Below are 24,098 nucleotides of genomic sequence, written 5' to 3'. Positions count from 1 at the left end.
CAATCTACATTGTTCGGGAAAGAGAAGGAGAGAATGGGGAAGGGTAGGAGGAGAAATGTCTTAATTCAACAACATTTTACAATTTTTTTTAACTATAAAAAGAGTACTATTTTGTCACACACACCTATTTCTTTATTTCTAGAATTTAGTTGTAGATTTTCAAAATCATATATTCCTAAGGTTTTTTTTTTACTAAATTATTTGACTAAAGGGTTTAGTCGTTGGAAAAAAAAAAAGAGAGTTTACAAACTAGGCAAAGCAATGAATGTGACAAAATTAAAGAGATTGAAAGGTATAATTCCTTCAAAGAAAGTGAAATCTTCAATAATTAGCAAAGTTAATTAAAGCAAGTTGAAAAGACTGAAACACCCTTCGACGGAGACAGACGGCCGTTCAGCCAGGCGACATGTAGTGCTACTTTCCTTTGCCGAAACCTCTCTCTCATAAATTTATCTATTTCTTTATTAATTTAATAATATTTTATTTAATAAAATAAATAAATAAAAGCAGCCAAAATCTCACATCGTCTTCGTCTTCTTCTACTCATACTTATGTTACTTCTTCCTTTTCCTTCTCACCATCGCCAAACCCGATAATCCCATATCATCAACCGCCGAATCTTCTCTTCCTCTTCGCTTCCAACAATGCCTGCCCAGAAGCGCTGTTCGCCGGGAAATTCCCACGATGACGACGACGGTGATGCAGAGCCCACGCTTCATCCCAGGCCCAAGCAATCTCGGCCCGAACCTCACCCTAAGGACGACCTGGAACTTCTTTTACGACGCCATGAAGAACAAGGACTTGATGAGGAAACTGAAGAAGAAGTAGAAGAAGAACAAGTGAAACAACAAGCGTTGGAAGACGACGACGGCGACGATGATGATGAGGATGAAGAGGGTTACGTGGCTTTTTGCTCTTTTCTTTCTTTGCATTCGATGTGTTCCGTTGGGTTGTGATTAATTTTTCTTATCTGGGTCGAGTTTCGTTTTCTCGATTTGCTGAGGTTTTTCCGTTTTTTTCTTTGTTTCTTCTTCTTTCTATATTTGCAGATTCTGAGGGAACTCCATCTTCGAGCTCTCAGCTAAAACCAGAGTACTTTCTCTTACTCTGTCTCTCTTTTTTTCACGAACCCATTTCCGTGTTTGTTTCTTTTATGCCATCTCTTCTGGGTACTAGCTGGTTTTGATTTTTATTTTTACGACCATTTTAGCTATACTTGGAAGCTTCATTTCGTCGATGTTGATGGGTTTTCCATGTTTTTGTAGAAGAGGATAATGCGTTTCAATTATAGAGGTTGTGTAGCTTGCATAATTGTTTATGCGTTTCGAAACTGTTTTGGTTTTTTTAATTGATGCGTGGAGTGTTGCATGCTAGGATCTAGGCCTGTTTTTGCTTATGGCTCTAGCCAGTATCCATGCGGTCTATTTCCCATAATGGCAATCTCTGAACTCTTTCTGCTCAGCCGTGTTACTATGTTAATCATATTTATGGAATCGTACGGTACTGGCTATGGTTTCAGTGCCATTAATGACCATTTTAGATATCCATTTTTCTGTTCTAATTATGCATTTCTGTATTGTTTGTCGTACATTTGATTCTATGAATTTAGTTAACTAATTCCACTTACTTTTTTTTTGTTTCTCTTGTAGTTTTGTCTTTGTAAAACTGCCAGAAATACGTAAGGATGTGCAATGTCCGATTTGTCTAGGTGATTTTCTTTCATGAATCTTTTCCTTATAACGTAGCATTTCTAAACCATAATCTCTGTATTCATCTCTAATTCATATTTTGATATCATAAGACATCTTCTCATTAGTGCAATATATATATATATATGTTTTTTGGGGTAAGCGTAAGCTTTCTCAGTGTGCTACCCAGCACATTCTAAAGATGTAAATTGACTCACTGAGGAAACTAGTTAGCCTGCGCATACTAACTTAGATGATTAAGTGGTAAGTAATCTATTTCGGATGTTGAAAAGGCTGTCGAAAAGATCAGCAATTGAAGCTATAGTAATTTTTCAAGCAGGGATGCCATTCTCGTCTTATGCATTGTGACTTTTTTCTTTACGACATCTTCAGTTTGTCAAGTTATTAGCTTAGTGCAGAGGTTCTAGTGTTGACAGTAACAGAAGTTGTATTGCCTTGATAGTGTTTAGGGAGAAAAAGTAACAAAACTTGTATTTGGTTTGGACAGGTATTATTAAGAAAACACGAACTGTAATGGAATGCCTACACAGGTTTTGCAGGGAATGCATTGACAAATCAATGCGAATGGGGTATGTAATCTTGAGCTATAACAGCTTATCTTTTTTCTGACTTTCTTTTGTATTACTGTCCTGATAGCTGTTATATTCATCTTTTGTTAGTTGTGAGGATATCAGAATATAGAAGATAGTTATAAAATTGTAATAGAAAACTCTGTCTTATTGATGCATAATCAGGAACAATGAGTGTCCTGCTTGCCGGACACATTGTGCCAGTCGACGATCCCTGAGAGATGATCCAAACTATGATGCCCTTATTGCAGTTTTATATCCAGATATTGAGAAGTATGAGGAGGAGGTAGATTTAGATGAGCTTCTTCGTTTATTTTTATTTTTGAACTTTCTTATGTATGTTTTTTTGATAATGTTTTTGCAAAGAAAGCATTATTCACTGTCACTTTTTCAGGAATTAGCATTTCACGAAGAGGAGAAGACTCGAAATAAGCAGGTAAATTTCATGGATATTTCTGGTTGTTTGCATAAAAATTATAGTGATTTCCTCGCGGGCAGTATCCTCACATATATCACTCATTAAATATTAGTGAAATACAAGAGAATGAATCTGAATTGTATTGAATGAATAGAAAGCTGAGAAGCATAACAACCTATTAACTAACTAACCAACCAAAACAGAACCTACCCAACATACCTAACAGAGTTGTTGGTAAACTAATATTAAAGACTATTATTCCGAGGACGTCTTCATCTGAATGATCTCCATGCTACCATAAAACCGGACTTCATTTTAAATGTGGACTTTTATAGACATTATTCTTGACGGCCATTACTTTCTGCTGTTGTCTTAATAAGTTATGCTTGCAAATAAGACTTTGCCATACTTTTAACCTGTCACTGTCTGGAATGCAACCACGTTTGGAAACACACACCAAAAAGCAAAAAAAGGGTTAATGAGGTTTTTCATGCTTTTTTGTAAATTCTGAACATAATAATTCAATTTCAACCCCTACTATTGTGGTTTCTTAGCCAGAAAATTGTGAAAGGGATTTTACATTTTGGGTATGGGGTCATAAATTGTATTCTCACCTGTGTGCTCCTTCAATGTTTGGTCATTTAGATCCAAGCATCAATTGCCCAAATATTTCAAAGACAATCAGAAGCTCTAATTAAGAGACGCACACTTGGGAAAGACACACCAGATACATATACAGCAAGGACACAACGCATTCATCGAAATTCTTATTCAAGGAGAAGAAGTAGCCGAGCTGTTGAGCTTCAAGGATCTGAAGACAATGAGGATGGAAATGATAACAATATAGGCAAAGGTGAATCTTCCAATGATGAGAGTCGTATAGAAACCAGACATAGACGACGCAAGAGACAAGCAGGTACTCGGTCTTCTCAGCCTTCATCATCAGTGGCCAATTCAGATGGAAACACTGAAAATGACTTGGAGATGAATGGAGAGAAACGGGGAATTTCTCCTGGTATTGCATGGAACTCTGAAATACTTGCTTGGGGAAGGGGTGGTGCTCGTAGTAACACTCGTCATGGAAGTGCTGGTGGTTTCAACAATAAAAGTTCCCGAAACACTCGTTTATCCAAATTGGTTGATTACCTTCGGAGCTTAGAGGAAAACAGTGATGAGGTATAAAGATGCTGATGAATTTCTATAATCCACGGCGTTCTGTAATTTCTCAATAAATGGTGATAGACTAGGATTTTTGTCCAATAGCATCATAGGAACCTGATACATTTTTCCCTTGTTAATTTCAACCTTTTTAATCAAAATTTATTATTACTGTGCAGTTAGAATTACATCTCGTGCTGATTTCTCTGGACAAACAGAGTACGCCCAGTTTGCAGCAGTCTCACCTTTGCTGTCGGCCAAGTTTGTCTGTTAAACACCTATGTGAAGTAAGATTTCTTTTGGGAACTTTATTCTTAATCCGCTTGTAAATTATTGTTATGGTTCATCACTGTACCCTCAAGTCATGTTTGGATAGAATTAAAAAATATTTTAGGAAAAATATGTAAGAATTAATTAGTTGATTATTTGCCAAAATGCTAAATTAGAAGAAAACAGGTTGGATGCAAAGTAGCAATTTTTTTTGTCTTTCCAAGGAAATACAATGGAGATAGGGATTGGATAGAACAAAATTACAATATAAAAATGATCCAATCTAATCCTACCATTTGAACGATCTTTTAAAGGAAAGAGGGTGATGGTTCTTGACGATGAGCTCCTTAACTTGCGCAATAAACTAGAGAGTGCTGAATATAACACGTTAAGCTGACAAAAACCCAAGTACAGATGCATTCATTTTCTCATACCTCGTTGGTCTGCTTGCTTTGCTAACACCTGAAACCTTTAATGAGATGCTATTGCTTCGTATATGATGATGTATACAGTATGTCGCACGTCAGACACCTTTGAAAGCCGAAGAAGTCGAATTTTTGGTGGTTAAAGGACAACAACCCCTCCCCAAAGATGACAAAACAACCTCAGATACAGATTCAACGTCCCTGGTGGTGGTTGATCCATGCAGAGATGACCTGCAAGTTTTGGAAGCAGAAGAAACTTTGGCTGGGGTCAAAGCCCATTGCAGTCCGAGTCCGGGCAATTTGGTAAGTCCCAAAGTGCTTATCCATAATAGAAGTGCAACACCATATGAGTTTTTTTACATTCGTATGGCTGAATTTATATGTCTTTCTACGCTACGCTCATCTTTCTATGAACCATTTTTTATGTTGTTTCAGATACTCGGGTATCGGCGGAAGGGAGTCTTTTAACACATTTCAAGGCTTTTTCGACACAGATTGGTTCTGCATAAAATATAGTGAAAAAGGTTGTTTATAATTCATTACTGACAAGGGTCGAGAGTTTAGTGATAATAATAAATGTGGTGCTGGAAGTAGAAGATTTACTAAGCACAGAGAATCATAAAATAATAATTTTACAATGGAAATTCAAATTTTATATTTGCTTATTACATTTGCTTCAGTACAAATGATTGAATAAATAAAATGATTGATGTACATTCAAATTTTATATTTGCTTATTACATTTGCTTCAGTACAAATGATTGAATAAATAAAATGATTGATGTACATTGATCTTGCACACAGCAGCAGCTACACCCTAGTAGCTTGCTGTATATATCTCTACAACACAACAAAGAATATCTAATCTAAGGCAAACGCATCTATCTACTATCTATCTCATATTGGAAGCAGCACTCGAAGTGGCAGAATTTACTATCATTCTTCTCTTTTCTTTCCTTTGTAGCACGCGAAGATTTGGTGACTTTGCCTTTGTAGCTTCCCTGACCGACCTATAATTATTATAATAATATCAATATCAGTAAAAGAAACAAAACGAAAAAAAAGTCTGAAAAATGATATCTTACTTCTGGGGGCAGAATGGGTTGTTAAAGTTTGGCACTGGCCTAGCATGGGGGACCATTGTCCTCCTCAGCTGTTTCAGCGCCTTCTCTTCTTCTATCTGCAAGATATATTGAGCCAAAGGCTTACGTCAACACTCAAGCTGTTGTTATTATTGTTACATTAGTTAGTAGATTTGAAAGAAAGAGCAAAACTGACCATTCTGGCTGCATCACTCTCTTCTCTGTATCTCTTATACATCACTTCCTTCTCTTTAATCTGTCAAAAAATTAAAATAAAAAGGACTTTTAAGTATTAGTAGATGCAACGTATATACAAAAAGATTTATTACTTATGTGAGGAGTTACCTTTTGATCAAATTCTGCTCTATCCACAGCTCTATGGTCCACATGAAGAGAGAATCCTTGAACTTCAGTCAAAGGCTTGCGCACCTTTTCTGGGACTGGAATGGGATCTCTGTTGCATCATAGACAAAAGAAAATTTGATTAACAGTTAGTTATATCGTCTTAAACTAGTTATGATGATTCTTTGCAATTTCTCTTCTTCAGTCATGTGGTGCTCCTTACTCTTTAAGGATTGGCTGTGCCTTGAATACTCTCATTTGAGCCTCTTCTCTTTCTTTCCTCTCTCTCTCCTCCTTTTCTCTTTGCATTTCTTCCTCATGCCTCACCAAACTCTCCAATTGAAAAGGATTTGGCTTTGTGCAATTTTTGGGCTCTGGTTTGGGTGGAATCTGCATGCAAACACGTTAATCAAATATGGTAGGATACAGACAATCAAGTGTGTGGTGAGGGAGAGAGAAACAAATTTTAGTACCACAGGGTAGTCAGTGGTATAAGGATATGGGTTAGCTTTTGGAACCCTGGCTCGCTCCTCTTCCCACTGCTTGTGCACAACTTCCATAATAAATTTCCTCTCTTTCTCGGCTCCTCTTTCCTGATAATAGTAAGACACAGAAACATAGTAAGACACTGTATACAAAGAAATTCATTTGAAGAAAAGTAAAGTACTTTCTTCATGTATACCTCTGTATGCAGATGAAATGGATTTGGTGTTGTGTTTTTCGGAAGTGGATTATGGCGAGGTTCCATGTTCAAAGATAACTAATCACAGAATAATAATAAGGTAGTTGTTAGTTTTTGCCAATTTCAACAATTAAAATTCAGAAGGATCAACATCAAGTGTACAAGTACCTTGTCAAAAAGATCTGCAACTGTTGAAGGTGGTGGAATCCTCTCATCAGTAGCAAAATGAAATTCTTGAGGGATTGTAATATGTTTCTTGACATTACAGAACATACCCAACTCACCCTTGCTTTCAAATATCTACAAAATAGAAAAGAAACAAGACCCTTGATATCTTTTTGTTCTTTTAAGGCGTTGGAAAACAAAACGAAGAAGAAGACGATATACCTTCTTGTTTAGAGGCTTAGCCTTGAATTTAGGTAGTTTCTCAAGTTCCTCTTGCTCAATTTCCAAGGAACTTTTCACCCTGGGTGGTCGGGCCCTTAGTGATGTCTGAAGTAGCGGGGTTTTAGGTTCAGTTAAATGGCCCTTCCATTGATTTTTCTGTGTGATGAACAACAAACAGGAAAATGTAAGCAGATGAACAAGATCAATTTTTCAAAGATATAATAAAATACAAGATGAATGCTCTCTACCTGACGTGACGAATCTGTTGAGACAACTGATGCCGATTCTGCATTATGGTTTGCTCTTGCCGAAGTCTCTAAATGAAATTCCTACATCAATTACGAAACATGGAAACTAGTAAGACTCTACTCCTTTTTTCTTACTTGCACTCATTTTTATATGTTTGCCCACCTTAAATTCTGGCAGCTGGGGTGTACTTCTTGGTACTGCAGGTAACGACGGGGCTTCCAGAATCTGTTTAAAAGAACCGATTAACCATTAAACATGAAAGAACACAAGCCACACTTGTTCAAGGGACGAGCAAAATATTTTATATATTATTACCTTCTTGTTCAATGGACGTGCTTTAAACTTGGGAATTTTGGCCATCATCTCTTCTTCAAGCTCAGCAGTGCTTTTAATCTTAACAGAGCGTGCTCGCTGAGCTGTTTCAAACTCAGGTTCCTTGGGCCTTGTCAATGTGAGTCTAGGCTTCATCTGCACAGTAGAAGCATAAACAACAAGAATATTAAGTACTGTGGAAGGTATAAAATAAAAGGACAGCAAAAAACTGGGACTTGATTTTATTTCTCTAACCTGAGAACCAGTGTGAGGCAACGACAGGTCTCTGGTACTTGATTGGAACTTCTTCATCATTTCAGCAGCTGAAACAAATGGAGGAGCTTGTGCTGGTGCTGCTCCTTCTCGAACATAAATCTATTCCAGGGTAAAAAAATTACCAGTTAAATTCCATGTTCACCAACCTTCGAAATTTTTTCAAAGAATTATAATGAGAAAACCAAAAAGCAATTTAATGAAAAACACAAACCTTTCTTTCATCTTTTTTAGCTCTATTCACAGTTGATGGGCAGAAGTTGGAACTGCCACTTACAAGACCCGATTTTGTCTTGTGGGGCAGATTATGCGGTTTGAGGCTAAGAATCTGGGTTTTGAAGAGACAAGACAACACATTAGTTTTAAGATGAAAAAAAAAATCAAAATAAGCAACAGGGGAAGGGGAAGACAAAAAAAGAAGTGTAGCAGCTTCATAATTACCTGTCTAGATTGTCCTCCTTCCAACTTCTGTCGCTTAATTGCCTGATTCTCCTGGGCCAAAGTGAGAGTCCCAGCAGTGCTTTTCACATTTGTTTCACTACAATGTTTTGAGTTTAATTAACCGCACATAATCAGTACACACTTGAAGGCCCAAGATTAAAAAAAAAAAAAAAAACGTATATCAGAACAAAGAAAAATGCACCCACCTTTTCAAACAAGATGGTTTGGGGGTTTTGGATTGTGACGACTTTATCTGACTTTTTGGCTTCAAGGCTGATGGGTTTCTAACTAAACTAGCAATCTTTTTAGCTGTCTGGTGCTTCTTGGAGTTGGTCCCAGGATTCGGTGGCACAGGAGTGCAAGCTTCTTTTTCTGCTTGAACAGAAGGTTTGCTATTCTCTTTATCACTATTCGCTTCATTTTTCACATCAGAAGAAGAAGAAAGTATCGTAGCTGATGCTCTGAGATAGGCAGAGAAAGCGCAAACAAAAATGGAATCAGAATTTTAGCACTAATTACTAGTATTAAAGTACTAATTCCATGGCATAGATTCATGAAGACAAACCTGTCATGTTTCTCAGTACTCTTGCTTTCCCCTTTGCCATCCTCCTTTGAACCTTTATCAGCAGAATTCTGAAAAGACTAACTTGATCAGATACAGAAAAACAACAAAGATGTCTTGATCGAAAAGAGTTTAAATATAATAACTAAGTACCACTATGACAATTTCTTCTTTGGTCTCTGAAGAAATTACTTCTTCCTTTAACTCAACTGGACTAAGCACGGTTTCAGGCATAGTTTCCGAAGTACCATTAATTTTCAAATCGGACGATGAACTAGAAGTCTGAAAAATATTCAGTCACGAATGATATCAATAAAAGGTCATAAACTAAGTTCTTCTAATTTAAGATGAAAAATAAAACTATAGAAAGTCACCTCCTTCTGCATCTGATCTGCTACACTAAAATCGCATAAGCTTTCCATGGTGAAAGATCTACCGGTCTTGATTCTAGGCATGAAAGCTGCATATATTTGGGGCAAAAGAATACTTTGAAAAGTTGCAACAACAAACACTCGAACTCTGAACCAAATTCTAAACAATTTTCTATCATCTCCTGAGAGCAATTGACTTCATTGAAAGCGAAAGAAAAACACATAGAACTTCAGAATTAGCATAATCAAACTCATAAGTTCCATAATTACTATAACACAACAACTTTGCTATCTCAAAACATGGACATATTTAATGAGGAAGAAAAATAAATCTTTCGTTCTTGGTCATACAAGAAAACTTAGTTCACCAAAGTCTTAACACCAAAAGAAGCGTAAACAAACCATTCAAATAATCGTGAAAAAAGTCCAATCGAAACTTCAATTAGAATAATCAAGGACTAAGAAAAACCCTAGAAGCTGAGATGAAATAATCGAGGAACATACGAGAAGGGGCGTGAGTGAGGGCGGTGTCGAACCAGAGCTCGGCCTTGCGCTTGTCCTCGTCCGACTCGCCCTTGACAAAATCAAAGAACCGAGGGGCCGAGAACTCGTAGGCCTCGTCGATCATGGTGGAGATGGTTAAATTTGCTGGGTTGGGTTCTTCGGCCACCGACATGGATTGTGGAAGACGGAGTAAGATGGAGTTATTGTGGCGTGAGTGAGTGAGAGAGAGAGAGACTTTGATTCGCTCTGTACAGACAGAATCAGAAGAAGAAGAAGATGGTTTGGGGTTAATGAAATGAAGAGATACTGAAACGCTGGAGAATTAGAGAAGAGAGTAAGGGATCTCTAACGGTCATATTTTTCAAATTTGGGAAGCCCCTTAACGCAACGATCACTTATACAGACCAATAGGTCTCTCCTGTTCCTAACGGCTATATTTCTTCTCCTTGTCTTAAATACTTTCACTTTACGGTGTCGTTTCGCATACTGAATCGTGGAACTATGTCGTTTATTTGTATTTTTTATTTTATTTTATAATTTGATTCATAGAATTGGCCGATAACGGAAAAACGGAATTTCTTTTTCTTTTTTCAGCTTTAGATTTTATTATTATTTGACTAATTGATAATTTTTTATATGGACAAATAGCACTCTTCTTGTCTTTTGCATTGAATTGTTATTTACCCATATCATTTCATTTGCACTTTGGTTCACTTACCCCATAATTTACAAAATTGGTTCTAATTTACACCATATTCTATAAACGTTGTTAAAACTAAATACAAATTGATGTATAAAAAAACCAAAGTTCTCAACCTGTATAAAATTAAAGTTGTCAAGAACTACAAAATGACCCATTAAAATAAAACAACAACAACAAAAGGAACCATAACTAAATAACTTTGTCAAAATATAATTAACAATAAACAGCCTTCATATAACAAAAGTGGTTCTTTTAATTTTCATTTTTCTTGTAATCTTGGAGCTTCATTCATGTCATTCATCAGGATTAGAAATCTTGGAAACAAGTTTGTGTGGTTTATCAATTGATGAACTTGCAGCCTACAAAAAAATAACACATTTATTATAGGGTAAAACATTTTTGGTATTTTTTAACTTTTTTACTGTCTTTGATTTTTTTTTTCAAAAATACTATATTTAGTTTTCGGAAAATACATATTTTAAAGTTTTATATTTACAAAAATACGATGCCAATGAAACAACTAAAAAACAACAATAAGACAGCAACTAAACATTAACTCAATATATGTTAACATGTTTTTTTTAAATCAAAATATATATATATGAAAACAACTAAACAATAAATTAACATCATCAACTGAACAACATAACACTTATATATAAACTTAAAATAACTAAAAACCAACATAAAAACAACTATACATAAAATATAAACAACAACACAATGCAACCAATTACACTTAAAAACAACCTCACACAAAAACATTAAACAAAATCCCATAACTTGCACCCAGCCCTCATTGCCCAACAAAACCTTGAACCCAAAACCCCTAGCCTCATCCTCACCCAAGCCCCAAAATTGAGCCCAGGTGCACCCCGTCCCAAGCTCCGAGCACCCCTGCGATTCGCGACCTTGTCCAAGCTCCGAGCTCTGTCGCCCATGCACGTCACAGGCGCAATTTCACCTATGCAAGCTGACCCGACCTAGACCTCTGCGCAAGCCCAGGACCCCTCGCCTCTCCCCATCTCAGCTCCAAGTCGTTAGATCCCCAAGCACCCAGCCTTACTGTGCGCAAAACCAACCTCCGAGTTCCAGTCGCGAAGCCACAGACCCACCACCCAAAACACTGATTCTGACGCCGAGCCTCTCCCACACTTCATCGCAACCACCACCCGAGAGTCCCTTCGTGTGAGCCCCTCCACCAGCACCCACACAGCCTTGCCGACTTCCTACCTGCGACAGCACCACTGGAGCCGGAGAGGAGAGTCCGTAAAAATGAAAGAAAAAAAACGATGAACAGTAAAAATGTTAAAAAAACCGTGTCAGTATAAATGTTTAAAAACTGGCTTTTTTGTCGCTTTATGTAAATATTCCTTTATTATATGACACTAACAAATGAAAAATCAAATTATATAATTTGTGAGTTTTTAACTCACTTGTTTCTTGGCATTCTTAATTATATTTTCTTCTATTTTCCCACCTCTTAATGATTTTGAGTCTGATCCTTTCAAACATTGAAAATATTGGAAGTGATCTAGCCCTTAAGATGCTTTTCTCACCATTGAATGACTCACAAAGATTATTTAGCACCATATCACATTTGGCTTTTCCTGAAAAATGGCTTCTGCTCCATTTGCTAGAAGGCTTCTCACTAAGCCAACTACGGGCAGCCACACTTATCTCTTTGATCTCATTCATAGTTTGTTCAACGTTTAAGATAATTGATGATTTTGAAGCTTTCCAAAGCTTTGTTTGTTGGGTTTTATGCTCTTATAAAACTATTTTTTTTTATGTAATTCATTCATTATCAATAAAGTTGTATAAATCATTTTGTTCAATCAAATTGCGTTGTTTATATGTTTTTTTACGTGATTAATTATTACAAATGTTTATAAAATCCCGAACATATATATAGTTACAATTATAATGACTCGGTCACAGTAGATTATAATTGTAATTATATATTCAAAATTATTTTGTCCTATGATTAAATCAGTACATTGGATTTTTTAGTGATTCGGTAATCTACTTACACATTTAGTGTGATATCATATCATAGACCTTGACCAAATATATAAGATTGGATGTATTTTGTTATATTGAAATAGACCGATATTGATTATTGAAAAAATAAATAAGTATCGTTATTATCCAATCTAATCATATCACAACGTTGGTTATATGTCAATTGAATCTTAATTCTGAGTGATTAATATTCTGTTAATTGTATTATTCAAATATTTTGATTTGTTGATTAATATACTGGACCACTCCAATACAGAAAATCTTACCTCTATAATCTGCATTTTTTTCCCCATTGATTCATAACCATCATCCATCTTAACTTAAAATCCAAAATCACCAACATGCCACTTACGCTGTCAATAAAGCCAATCTTCTTCCACAAGTGTAGTAATCCTTCAAGTGTTAATATTTTTTTTAGCAAATGACAACAAAAACTAGATTTTTTTTCTTCTCAAATCGAAAGTCTATGTAAACTATCCTTCATTTTATTTCTTGTATAATGCATTGGGGATATTAAAAACCTTAATAGTTATAATTACCTTTTTAGCCTTGTAACAGCACATTTAGTTTTAACGTTGTTTACAAAATGGGATTCTGGGGTAAGTGAATCAACTTTCAGAAGATATGGGGTAAATAACAACTCACTCTAAAACACAGGGACAAGAAAGCTATATGTCCTTTTTTATCGACAATTTTCAGGGTTTTTTTTTTTGGAGCACTTTTCAGGTTTCATTTGATTCTTACTTGGTTTTTTTTTTAATATTTATTGTCCTATCAATATATATTTTAGAGAATTAATTCTACTTCTATTTTAGTAGAATTAATTTAGGCAGTACTCCTTATAGTGATATTGTTTCATTTTATTTTTTGTATTATATTTTTGTATGCAATTTTCTTTCAGAATTTGTTTGTTATACTCTAACTCTGACAAGGCATGTGAGAATGTATCAGGTTTGAAAAATTATATTTTTGGAGAAGATAACCCAAATCTGACTTAAATTCCAACCCAAACTTATTGTAAAAAAGTTTGAGAATGTTTGGACTAGTTCAATTGCTCCATCTGAATTCGAAAATTTGACTCGTTGACACCTTTCCTACACATTTTCAACTTTAAAAACATATATATAGCACTGCAGTGTATATATAGAGGATAGCACTGCAGCGCAGCCAATTTATTTTTGTATTACATCATTTAGATAATTATTTTTTTATTTTTTTTTATGACAGTGTACATTGTAGTCATTTAAGATATTTTGTAAATTTTTAAGAAATTTAGAATAATTTAACGTACCAAGAATAAAGTTCAAACAACTTGTTACACTCATGTCTATTTTTTCTGTATGCATGTATAAAATAACTGTTTAAAAATTTGCAAACAGTACTGTAAATTATTTCAGTACTGTAAATTGTAACTCCTTATTAGCTTGAGCCTACTTGGCGAGATTGGATTTTCATATATTATTTAATTTATTAACAATTTATCTATATTTTAAAAGTGTTTAGAAGCCAATAGTAATCAAACAAGTGGATTGTGAGAAAATTCTAATCATAATATATAGCATAGTTAATTCAACAATATTATATATATTACATTTATACTTTCAAATTCTCCTAGTTCCATAAGAATTAAGTGTAACCACACTATATAATTACTTAAATACTATCAATTTTAAATAGTATTTATTACATAATATTCTTTTACAACTTAATTACTAACTATTTTGCAAAACATAATATTAGGAATTTATAAGTAATTAACACTTGACATCCAAACACGCATTGTATTTCAAATAGAGTAATGATATGTGTACCCAAAATATGCACTCAACTATTACACATAGTGACGTGTTACTACTTTTTAAAATAGTAGGTCCCAGTTTTAATAAATGTGATTGGTTAGACTAAACTGTCACATCACTATGTATAATGTGTTGTGTATATATTTTGGGTGCACATATCATTACGCTTTCAAATAATAGTGTAAATATTAGGATATGAGTAATTACAAGGTCTAACAATTACACAACTACCTTGAAACATGTCAATCTATTAATTGTTTTTTATCGTTAATTTTAAGGTTTCATTTGATTCCTATGTGTCATAATTTTTAATTTCACATACTATACTTTATTATTGTGAATTATGCAATTATAATATAATGCCAACAAAAATTCATTTTATTATTTTGTTTTTCTTATTAATTTTTTCATAAATTTTTATTTTTTTTAACAGCTCCTATTTTTTTTATAGATACATATATCTCGTTATATGGTTAAAAAAGAAAAAGAAGTAATTAATTAGCACATTGTAACGCCCTAGTTACCCCAAGACCGTTACGGTGAACGTTGAACCGTGAATTTAACTCGCTAACCGAGTTCTTTAGTTAAAAGTGTGCTTCTAGGTGTTGTTAATAGGTTAAGTTGGAAAACCAATCAAAAGGGAAAATATATATTTTATTTAAAACATAAAACTGTTCATAGGCCCATAAAAACGTTTACAAGTTGTTTACGATACAAAAAGATCATTACAGTTTGAAATTTACAACCCGCCGATCTAAGCGGCAAAAATAGGGTAAACCCCCTAGTTCCCCTGAGAACTCCTTGGGCGTGGTGGTCAAGCGGTCGCATATGTACACATCACCACCTAAGCTCTCCACTTAAGGCTGGGTGAGCTTTTCTTTCCCTTTACCTACACCACATAGCACCCATGAGCCAAAGCCCAACAAGAAAATACAATATTGCATGAATATAATATCAACAATGATCATAATAATCATTCAGGACTATCAGTCCAAAATAGAGGAGTGACAGTTACAAAAGTCACTAAAGTGGGTTCCGTTCCCATTAGCCATGTGACGATAGAATCACCTGGGCTTTACAAATAAGTGATCATTTCACTAGCTTAAACAGGATAGGTGTTTGACGGACTAGTCACCAACATAACCTATCTCGTGACTATAGAGTCAGAATCATGGGATTTCGCTCCCTAGCCATGTGACAAGCTGTCACCTAGGCCTTTGGCCTTGGCTCTGAGTAACTAGTCTTAGACTAGTCAAGCGCTTATAATTCTCATCGACCTTAGGGTCGGTCCAGCTTTAATGCTCCTAGAGTCATTCAATGTTGATATCGATTAGACCTAATCTTTTATTGGCTCTGCGTTCATGACGCTTATGCCGTTCCTGACTCTTAGGTCAGTAATACGCGACCGGTGTCGATTCTGAATAGTTAGTGCCATACACAGGTAAGCAAGTTTTGTTAAGCATTTAATATGCAATCAATGTCCACATTTAGCAACCAACATGCCTCTATAACAATCCCGCATGTCACATATAGGATGCAGTTTTCTTACCTCTGGTTCGAGCGAGAATTAGTATAAGAACTACCCATGAGAACGGTCACCTGGTCATAACCAATTATGGGATTTCATCAATAAAATGAATAATAAAATTTCCTAAACCAAAACCTAGCCTCCAAGACATCAAACTCTACTAAACCGGGTAGTAAGATCGATCCTGAGGCCTAAGGCTTGAATCCCCAAGCCAAAAACCTATTTCTGGCCAAAATGCCACTAAGGGTCGCGGCCCTCCCTAGCCATGCAGCCCGCCCCTCAACCAGAGGCGGCCTCCCTTCAGCTCCCAACACGGGTCGCGGCCCTCCCTGGTCATGTCGCGGCCCTTCAGCCACTTCCTCCCATTTTTTCAAGCTTGGGCCACGACGCTCTAGAACAGAGCCGCGACCCCACCAGGAACTCAGCCAAAAACCTGGTTTTCCTCCCTTCAAACTAATTCTAAAACCCCATTAAAACTCCCCCAACATCACCAAACAAAACCACCAATTGATACCACAATTTACCCACCATACTAGCATCAAAACCCAAGCTTTACACCAATCAAAACTTCAATTAATTCCCAACTAACCACATCAAAATCTCTTGACTAAAAACCATAAAAAACAGAGTATAGCTTAAATTCATGTATGAATTCTTACCTCAAGCTGGGTTTGAGTCCTCTTCAATGGATGAACTAAGGTCCTAAGCTCCAAACCTTGATTCCTTAGCTTAGTTCTTCAAATAGAGGTCAAGAATTCCGAAGGAAAATGAAGGAGAAGGAAGGTACGGGAGAAGGAAAGAACTTGCTCTATTTTGGTAAGCTTCTACAACCTTCAATGGCATATATAAATCCTAGGGGTGAAAAGACCAAAATACCCCTAGGTCAAATAAAGATTTCTAAAAGCTCCCAAGGGTAAAACCATCATTTCCCTCATATTTCGTTAATCATAATTAACACCCTCCAATTCCCGCTATTCTCAATATCCTCAAATACTAATAATTCATATCCTGTTACCCTTTAATTCTCGGTAACGCTCTATTCACCAAAACATCCCGAGACTCACCCCGAGCCCCAAGCTTAAACCTGTTATGACTAAACCGATAGTTTATATTCAAAGATCGTCTCATGCCGGTTAACTCGAACAAATCCACATTATAATGTGGCCTCACAATTAATCACAAACATGCACCAAAATATACAAATATGCCCTCAAAGGGCCAAATTACCAATATACTCTTATAATCAAATGTGGACCCACATGCATGCATTTAACATCATATTATAATATAATTCACATAAACATGCATATAACAGTTTAATGGCATAATAAATCAATTATGGCCCTCCTGACCTACTAATTCGACTATTAAACCACATTAGGGATTTCGGGGCATTACAACTATCCCTTCCTTTCAGAAATTTCGTCCTCGAAATTTACCTGAACAGCTCGAGTGTAATGCCCCAAATTTCCTAATAAGGTTCAGGACCTTGATTAGGAGGCCGAGAGGGCCATACTTGATTTATTATAGTATTTAATGATTATATGCATGTTCATGTGAATTATATTATTATATGATGGTAAGTGCATGCATATGGGAGTATTTATTTTTACAAGGGTATTTCGGTAATTTGGCCACTGTGGGCGTAATTGTATATTTTTGGGTGCATGATTGTGATTAATTAATATAGTCACATTATAAGGTGGATTGGTTCGAGCTAATCGACATGAGACGATCATGAGATGTAAGTGTTCGGTCTAGTCATAACGGGTTTAAGTTCGGGGCTCGGGGTGAGTCTCGGGGTGAATTTAATGATTAGAGCGTTATCAGGGATTTTAGGGTAACGGGATATGAATTATTGGAATTTGAGGATATTGAGAATAGCGGGAATTAGAGAGCGTTAATTATAATTAACGAGATAAACGGGAAAGGACGGTTTTACCCTCGGAAGCTTTTAGAGGGGTTTATTTGGCTTAGGGGCATTATGGTCTTTTGACCCTAAGGATATATATGACTTAAGAAGGCTGTAGATTGATTTTAAAACAGAGCCTATCCTCTCTTTCTCCCTTCCATCCCGTACAAGCTTCCTCCCTCACCTTTCTTTGAATTTTGAGAGCTCAAATGGAGGTGTTGAGCTAGGGGATTAAAGGTGGCAGCTAGGGAACCTATAAAAACCATCAAAGGGGATTCAAAGCTGTGTTTGAGGTGAGTTTTAGCCTTTGAACTCAGGTGATGCTCTGTTTTCTTCTTTGGTTTTTCAGCTTTGATTTCTTACTAAAAGTTTGGATTCAAAGGGGTTTTGATGGATGATAAGATTGGGTTTTGATGAGGGGAGGTTATGGGTGTTGTCTAGGGGTTTAATTGTATGTTAGGAAGAGGTTTTATGATGGTTTGAAGGACTGGTTTGAGAGGGAATGGCACAGGGGAAAATTCTGGTGCGTGTGGCCGACTTGGCTGGTTTGGGCTGGGCGCCGCGGCGCAGCAGGGGAGCGCCGCGGCCCTTGGCGTCTGGCAGGGGGAGTCCCTCTCTGTTTGAGGGCACGCCGCGGCGCAGCAGGGGATGGTCGCGGCCCTTAAGGCCAATTTTGCCAAAACATGTTTTTAAGCTTGGGGGTTCAAGCCATAGGCCTCGGGGTTGAACCTAGTACCCGGTTAAGTGGGGATTGATGTCCCGGAGGCTAGATATTGATTTGGGAACTTATGTTGATCATTTTTATTGATGATACCTTATATTTGGTTATGACTAGGTGACTGCTAAAGGACTAAAGGTTGATCGTTCTCAAGGGTCGTTCTTTTAATCATTCTAGCTCGACTTTGAGGTAAGAGAACTGCACCCTGTGTATATGAGACATGCATGGTTATTATTGATGCATGTTGGTTGATTATTATGTTGACATGCATGGTTATTATGATGCATGTTGGTTGATTAAAGAGTATGACATGTGTGGTTATTATTGATGCATGTCGGTTGATTATTATGTATGACATGCATGGCTATTCTTGATGCATGTTGATTGACTATTAAATGTGACATGCATGGCTATTATTGGTGCATGTTGGATTGCTGGATATATTGCATATGATGCATGAGAAACATATGATTGGGACATGCTTTATATACTGAGTATGATATCGTTCAGAGCTTGAGCCTCTGTGTTTATGCATGGTCCTAATTGTACTAATACCTGTTTAGTAAGCATGCTGAGTATCTTGTTTATGGATATGGAACATGTGATATATGATTGGCGGCATGACTTACTTGTGTATGACACTGACTAGTCAGGGACCGACTCTAAAGTCGAGAATCACGCATTGAATGGCTCTATGGCATTAATGCTAGACTGACTCTAAGGTCGATGAATCATGCATTGAATGGCTCTATGGCATTAATGCTGGACCGACTCTAAAGTCGAGAATTGTGCATTGAGTGGCTCTAAGGCACTAATGCCAGACCAACCCTAAAGTCGATGATCACGCATTGAATAGCTCCATGGCATTAATGCGGGACTGACCCTAAGGTCGAATAACTTATAAGCGCTTGCCTGGTCTACGACCAGATGACTATAGCCAAGGTATATGACCCCGGTGACCGTTTGTCACATGGCTAAGGGACGTTGTCCATAGTTTCGACTCTAGAGTCGTGAGGAAGGTTATGTTGGTGACTAATCACCTTGCACCTGTCCTAATCAAACATAAGAAAGAATCACTTATCGGTTAAGCCCTGGTGACCCTATCATCACATGGCTAGAAGGAGCGATGCTCATTATTGTGACTTTTGGCTATTGCCACCTATTTGCTTGGACTGATAGTCCTGAATGGTTATTATGATCGTTGTTGATATTATATCATGCTTTATTGGGTTTTCTTGCTGGGCTTCGGCTCACGGGTGCTACGTGGTACAGGTAAAGGCAAGAGGAAGCTGGACCATCCTTGAGTTGGAGAGCTTAGGTGATGACGTGTACATATTCAGCTGCTCGTCCGCCACGGCCGAGGTTTAAAGTGGAACTAGGGTTAAACCATGTTTTGCCGCTTAGAACGGCTTGTTGTAAATATTTTCTATAATAAACTCTGAAATTATATTTTCGGGATCCCAATGTATATATTAAACGTTCTAGTGAAACGTTACATCTTAACCAAAGTTTTTAATCCCTAAACCGCTAATCATACTTAGTTCATGTTTTTGGCCAAATGGCTCGATTAGCGAGTTTAGCACTGTTTACAAGGCACACCGTAACGGTCCCAGGAGTTGGGGCGTTACATCGAGATACTGACTTCGCATATCTGACTCTAACTCCCAGGTTGCTTCCTCGAACTTATTGTTCCTCCACAATACTTTAACCAAAGGTATCGTCTTATTTCTGAGGACCTTGTCCTTCCTGTCAAGTATCTGGACTGGCTGTTCCTCATAGGAGAGATCTGCCTCAAACTTCAGATCTTCATAGCTCAAAATATGATTCACATCAAATACATGCCTTCGAAGAGTTGAAACATGAAACACATTATGCACTGCTGACAATGCCGGAGGCAAAGCTAGTCTGTAAGCCACCTGACCAATCTTCTCCAGGATCTCAAATGGACCTACAAACCTAGGACTTAGCTTGCCCTTCTTCCCAAACCTTCTCACCCACTTCCATGGCGAGACTCTAAGGAAGACATAGTCTCCCACATGGAACTCCACGTTCCTACGCTTGGGATCTGCATAGCTCTTCTACCTACTCTGAGAAGCGAGCATACAAGCTCTAATCTTCTCAATGGACTCACCGGTCCTTTGAACTTCCTCAGGACCTAAGTATCTCCTTTCATCTGTCTCATCCCAATGAATGGGAGATCTGCACTTCCTACCATACAACATCTCATAAGGTGCAACTCCAATGGTAGACTGATAACTGTTGTTATAGGAAAACTCTATCAAAGGTGGATACTTACTCCAAGATCCATCAAATTCAAGCACACATGCTCGCAACATGTCTTCCAATATCTGGATCGTCCTCTCAGATTGCCCATCTGTCTGAGGATGATAAGTAGCACTGAACTTCAAGTATGTTCCCATGGCCTTCTGCAAACTCCCCCAGAACTTGGAAGTAACAGTGGGGTCTCGGTCTGACACATTCGACCTCGACGCTCCATGGAGGCGCACGATCTCTCTCACATAGTGATCTGAATACTGATCAACTGTATATGTAGTCCTCACTGGCAAGAAATGAGCTGACTTGGTGTAGCGATTCACTATCACCCAAATAAAATCATCCTGACCAACAGTCCTAGGTAAGCCCACCACGAAATCCATCGTGATGTCCTCCTATTTCCACTCCGGAATATCCAGAGGCTGCAATAACTCTGTCGGCCTCTGATGCTCAGCCTTGACCTGATACCAAGTTGTAACGCCCTGGCTACCCCAGAACCGTTACGGTGAACGGTGGACCAGAAATTTGACTCACTACCTGAGTCCTTTGGTCAAAAACGTGCTCTAAGTGTAATTAGCAGGTTAAGGTATAAAACCAGTAAAAAGGAAATGGAGATTTTATTACAACTGCTTTGCAGAGCTAAACAAAACGTTTACAGGCTGTTCTCAGTACAAAAAGGTCACTACTGTTGTAAAGTTACAATCCCGCCGACCTAAGCAGCAAAAATAGGGTAAACCCCCTAGTTCCTCTGAGAACACCTTGACCGTGGTGGTCAAGCGGCTGCATATGTACACACCACCACATCAGCTCTCCACTCAAGGCTAGGTGAGCTTTTCTTTTCCTTTACCTGCACCACATAGCACCCATGAGCCAAGGCCCAGCAAGAAAACATAACACTTAATGTAAACATTATCAAATGATTATCATGATAATCACACTGAGCATAAAGCTTTCAAACAAATGAGTGAACACCACATGAGGTCCTGATAAACCACACTGAGTGACTGCCATGCATGTCACTAATTCAAGTGGGAGAGTGGCTGCTGAGTAAGCCACTAGCCTCCAAGCGCTTATTTCATTCATCGACCCTCAAGGTCGGTCTGGCATTAATGCTCTTTGAGTCATTCAATGCTAATAATTGATTAGATCCAATCTTACTAGCTTGCGTGACACACGCCAAGGCCGTCCTGACTAATAAGTCAGTTCATCGTGATCAATGCCCAATACCACTGCCGAACCTGACTAATAAGTCACAGCCTCACAGTGATACTAGCACCCTTGCCAAACCTGACTAATAAGTCAGTGCCATGCACAAATGAGCAACATATGCTAAGCATTCCATATACAATCCATGTCCACCTTCTCACACTCAACATGCCTCAGGAATATCCATGCATGTTCCATTTGGGGTGCAGTTTTCTTACCTCTAGTTTGAGCAAGAACGAATAAAAGAACAACCCTGAGAACGATCGACTTTTTGGTCCTTTAGCGGTTACCTGGTCATAACCAAAATGTAGGATTCATCAATAAAAATGATAACTGAGGATTCCCAAACCAAAACCCAGCCCCCGAGACCTCAAATACCACCCAACCGGGTACTAGGCCCAACCCCGAGGCCTATGGTTTGAATCCCATAGCTAAAAACCATTTTTAACAAAATTTGGCCTATGGGCCGCGGCCCCAAAAAGCCGTGCCGCGGCACGCCTCTAAGCTCCATCTTCCAGACGCGCGTGGGCCGCGGCACGCAAAAAGCTGTGCCGCGGCACCCAGCCCAGTTCAGCCTAAAACCAGCACGCGAACCCAGAATTGCCCCTGCGTTTTACCCTTAGAACCAGCCTCTCAAACCAACTTTAAACCTCTTCCAAACACCCAATTCAACCCCCTATCAACACCCTTAACTCACTCTCATCAAATCCCAATCAAGCTAACACAAAAACCTCCTTTGATTCATGCTTCCCACATCAAAACATGAATTGAAAACTATAAACAAAAACAGAGTATAACCTGAAATTCAAAGACAATTCCTTACCTCCAACTGATTTTGAACCCTCTTAAGATGATGAACTAAGACCACAACCTCCAAGCTTTGATTCCCTAACGTGCCACCTCAACTTGGGACCAAAAACCTCAAAGAATGATAGAGAGGAAATGATGTACGGGAAGGAAGAAGAAGACTCTCTGTTTTTGCTCTGTTTTGAACGGTTTCCACAGCCTTCTAAAACCACATATATCCTTGCCAAATGACCTAAATGCCCCTAGGTCATTTAAGGCTCTAAAACCAACTTAAGGGCAATTTTGACATTTTCCACCTACACCGTTAATCATAATTAACGCTTCCCTTTTCCAGCTAATCTCAATATTCTCAAACTCCAATATTTCACATCCCGTTACCCTTTAACGCCCGGTAACACTCTAATCATTAAAACACCCCGAGACTCACCCCGAGCCCCGAGCTTAAGCCTGTTATGACCAAACCGATATTAAACATTCCTTGATCGTCTCATGCCAAATGGCTCGAACAAACCCACATCATAATGTGGTCTCAAATTATATTACCGACATGCGAACAAATAATCAATTTACCCTCAACGGGCCAAATTACCATCACACCCCTGTGATAAAGAAGTATGGACTCACATGCATGCATTTCACATCATATCATAATATAATCAACATATACATGCATTTAATCAATTAATAATACAATTAAGCAAGTATGGCCTTCCCGGCCTACTGTTCACACCGCTAAATACATCGGAGAATTTGGGGCATTACAACATGTCAAGCACTTAGCCACATATTCCACTACATCCCTCTTCATCCCTAGCCACCAATACAACGATCTCACATCCTGATACATCTTCGTGGTGCCTGGATGCAAAGAGTAAGGTGTAGTATGAGATTCATCCAGAATCTCTCGCCTCATAGCAGTGTCTAACGGAACACATATCCGACCCTTGTATCTCAGCAAGCCTAAATCAGACACTGTGTAATCTCTGGATGCTCCAGCCACAACATCCTCCCTGATCTTGATCACCTATGGATCACTCAACTGACCCTCCTTGATTCTTTCCAACAGTGTAGACTGTAGCGTAATATTGGCCAACTGGCCCACCAGCAACTCTATTCCAGCTCTGGTCATATCATCAGCTAACTCTCGGGCTATCAGCCTCGCACCATAAATCTGCCTCGGACCCATCCGGCTTAAAGCATCAGCTACCACGTTGGCTTTTCTTGGATGATACAAAATCTCATAGTCATAATCTTTCACTAACTCCAGCCAACACCTTTGTCTCATATTCAAATCCTTTTGGGTGAAGAAGTATTTTAGGCTCTTGTGGTCTGTATAGATCTCACACTTCTCCCCATAAAGATAATGCCTCCA

At 38.0% G+C, this 24,098-nt stretch overlaps 2 protein-coding genes across 6 annotated transcripts; one reads left to right on the top strand and one right to left on the bottom strand.

Annotated features, from left to right (window-relative positions):
* Positions 1-508: 508 nt before the first annotated feature.
* Positions 509-5,214, top strand: LOC133817461 (putative E3 ubiquitin-protein ligase RING1a). 3 transcript variants are annotated; one of them, XM_062249986.1, is made up of 10 exons: positions 515-897; positions 1,050-1,092; positions 1,650-1,708; positions 2,197-2,278; positions 2,444-2,551; positions 2,645-2,714; positions 3,342-3,872; positions 4,034-4,141; positions 4,637-4,852; positions 4,985-5,214. In XM_062249986.1, exons 1-10 carry the CDS (start codon positions 645-647, stop codon positions 5,015-5,017), a joined length of 1,503 nt encoding a protein of 500 aa, XP_062105970.1. In that variant the 5' UTR covers positions 515-644; the 3' UTR covers positions 5,018-5,214. The 3 variants fall into 3 exon arrangements, with proteins under 3 accessions (XP_062105972.1, XP_062105970.1, XP_062105971.1); XM_062249987.1 differs by having other exon boundaries at positions 517-897; positions 2,444-2,564; positions 2,673-2,714; XM_062249988.1 differs by lacking the exons at positions 4,637-4,852; positions 4,985-5,214 and adding an exon at positions 4,439-4,612 and having other exon boundaries at positions 509-897.
* Positions 5,215-5,261: 47 nt separating this feature from the next.
* LOC133817460 (protein TPX2) lies at positions 5,262-10,125 on the bottom strand. 3 transcript variants are annotated; one of them, XM_062249984.1, is made up of 20 exons: positions 9,755-10,123; positions 9,254-9,339; positions 9,033-9,161; positions 8,883-8,950; positions 8,524-8,778; positions 8,318-8,414; positions 8,091-8,204; positions 7,859-7,978; positions 7,607-7,759; positions 7,454-7,516; positions 7,291-7,371; positions 7,043-7,198; positions 6,824-6,955; positions 6,656-6,733; positions 6,447-6,566; positions 6,197-6,363; positions 5,977-6,085; positions 5,828-5,887; positions 5,635-5,729; positions 5,262-5,559 (listed from the first exon to the last, which is right to left on the bottom strand). In XM_062249984.1, the coding sequence occupies exons 1-20, from the start codon at positions 9,924-9,926 to the stop codon at positions 5,442-5,444; spliced, it is 2,373 nt and encodes a 790-aa protein (XP_062105968.1). In that variant the 5' UTR covers positions 9,927-10,123; the 3' UTR covers positions 5,262-5,441. The 3 variants fall into 3 exon arrangements, with proteins under 3 accessions (XP_062105968.1, XP_062105967.1, XP_062105969.1); XM_062249983.1 differs by having other exon boundaries at positions 7,607-7,978; positions 9,755-10,125; XM_062249985.1 differs by lacking the exon at positions 9,755-10,123 and having other exon boundaries at positions 7,607-7,978; positions 9,033-9,153.
* Positions 10,126-24,098: the final 13,973 nt, after the last annotated feature.

Source organism: Humulus lupulus, chromosome 2 (genome assembly GCF_963169125.1).
Source record: "Humulus lupulus chromosome 2, drHumLupu1.1, whole genome shotgun sequence".
Taxonomy (NCBI): domain Eukaryota; kingdom Viridiplantae; phylum Streptophyta; class Magnoliopsida; order Rosales; family Cannabaceae; genus Humulus; species Humulus lupulus.
The sequence above is the reverse complement of the archived record's forward strand: the minus strand, read 5'-3'. Positions and strand labels throughout refer to the sequence as shown.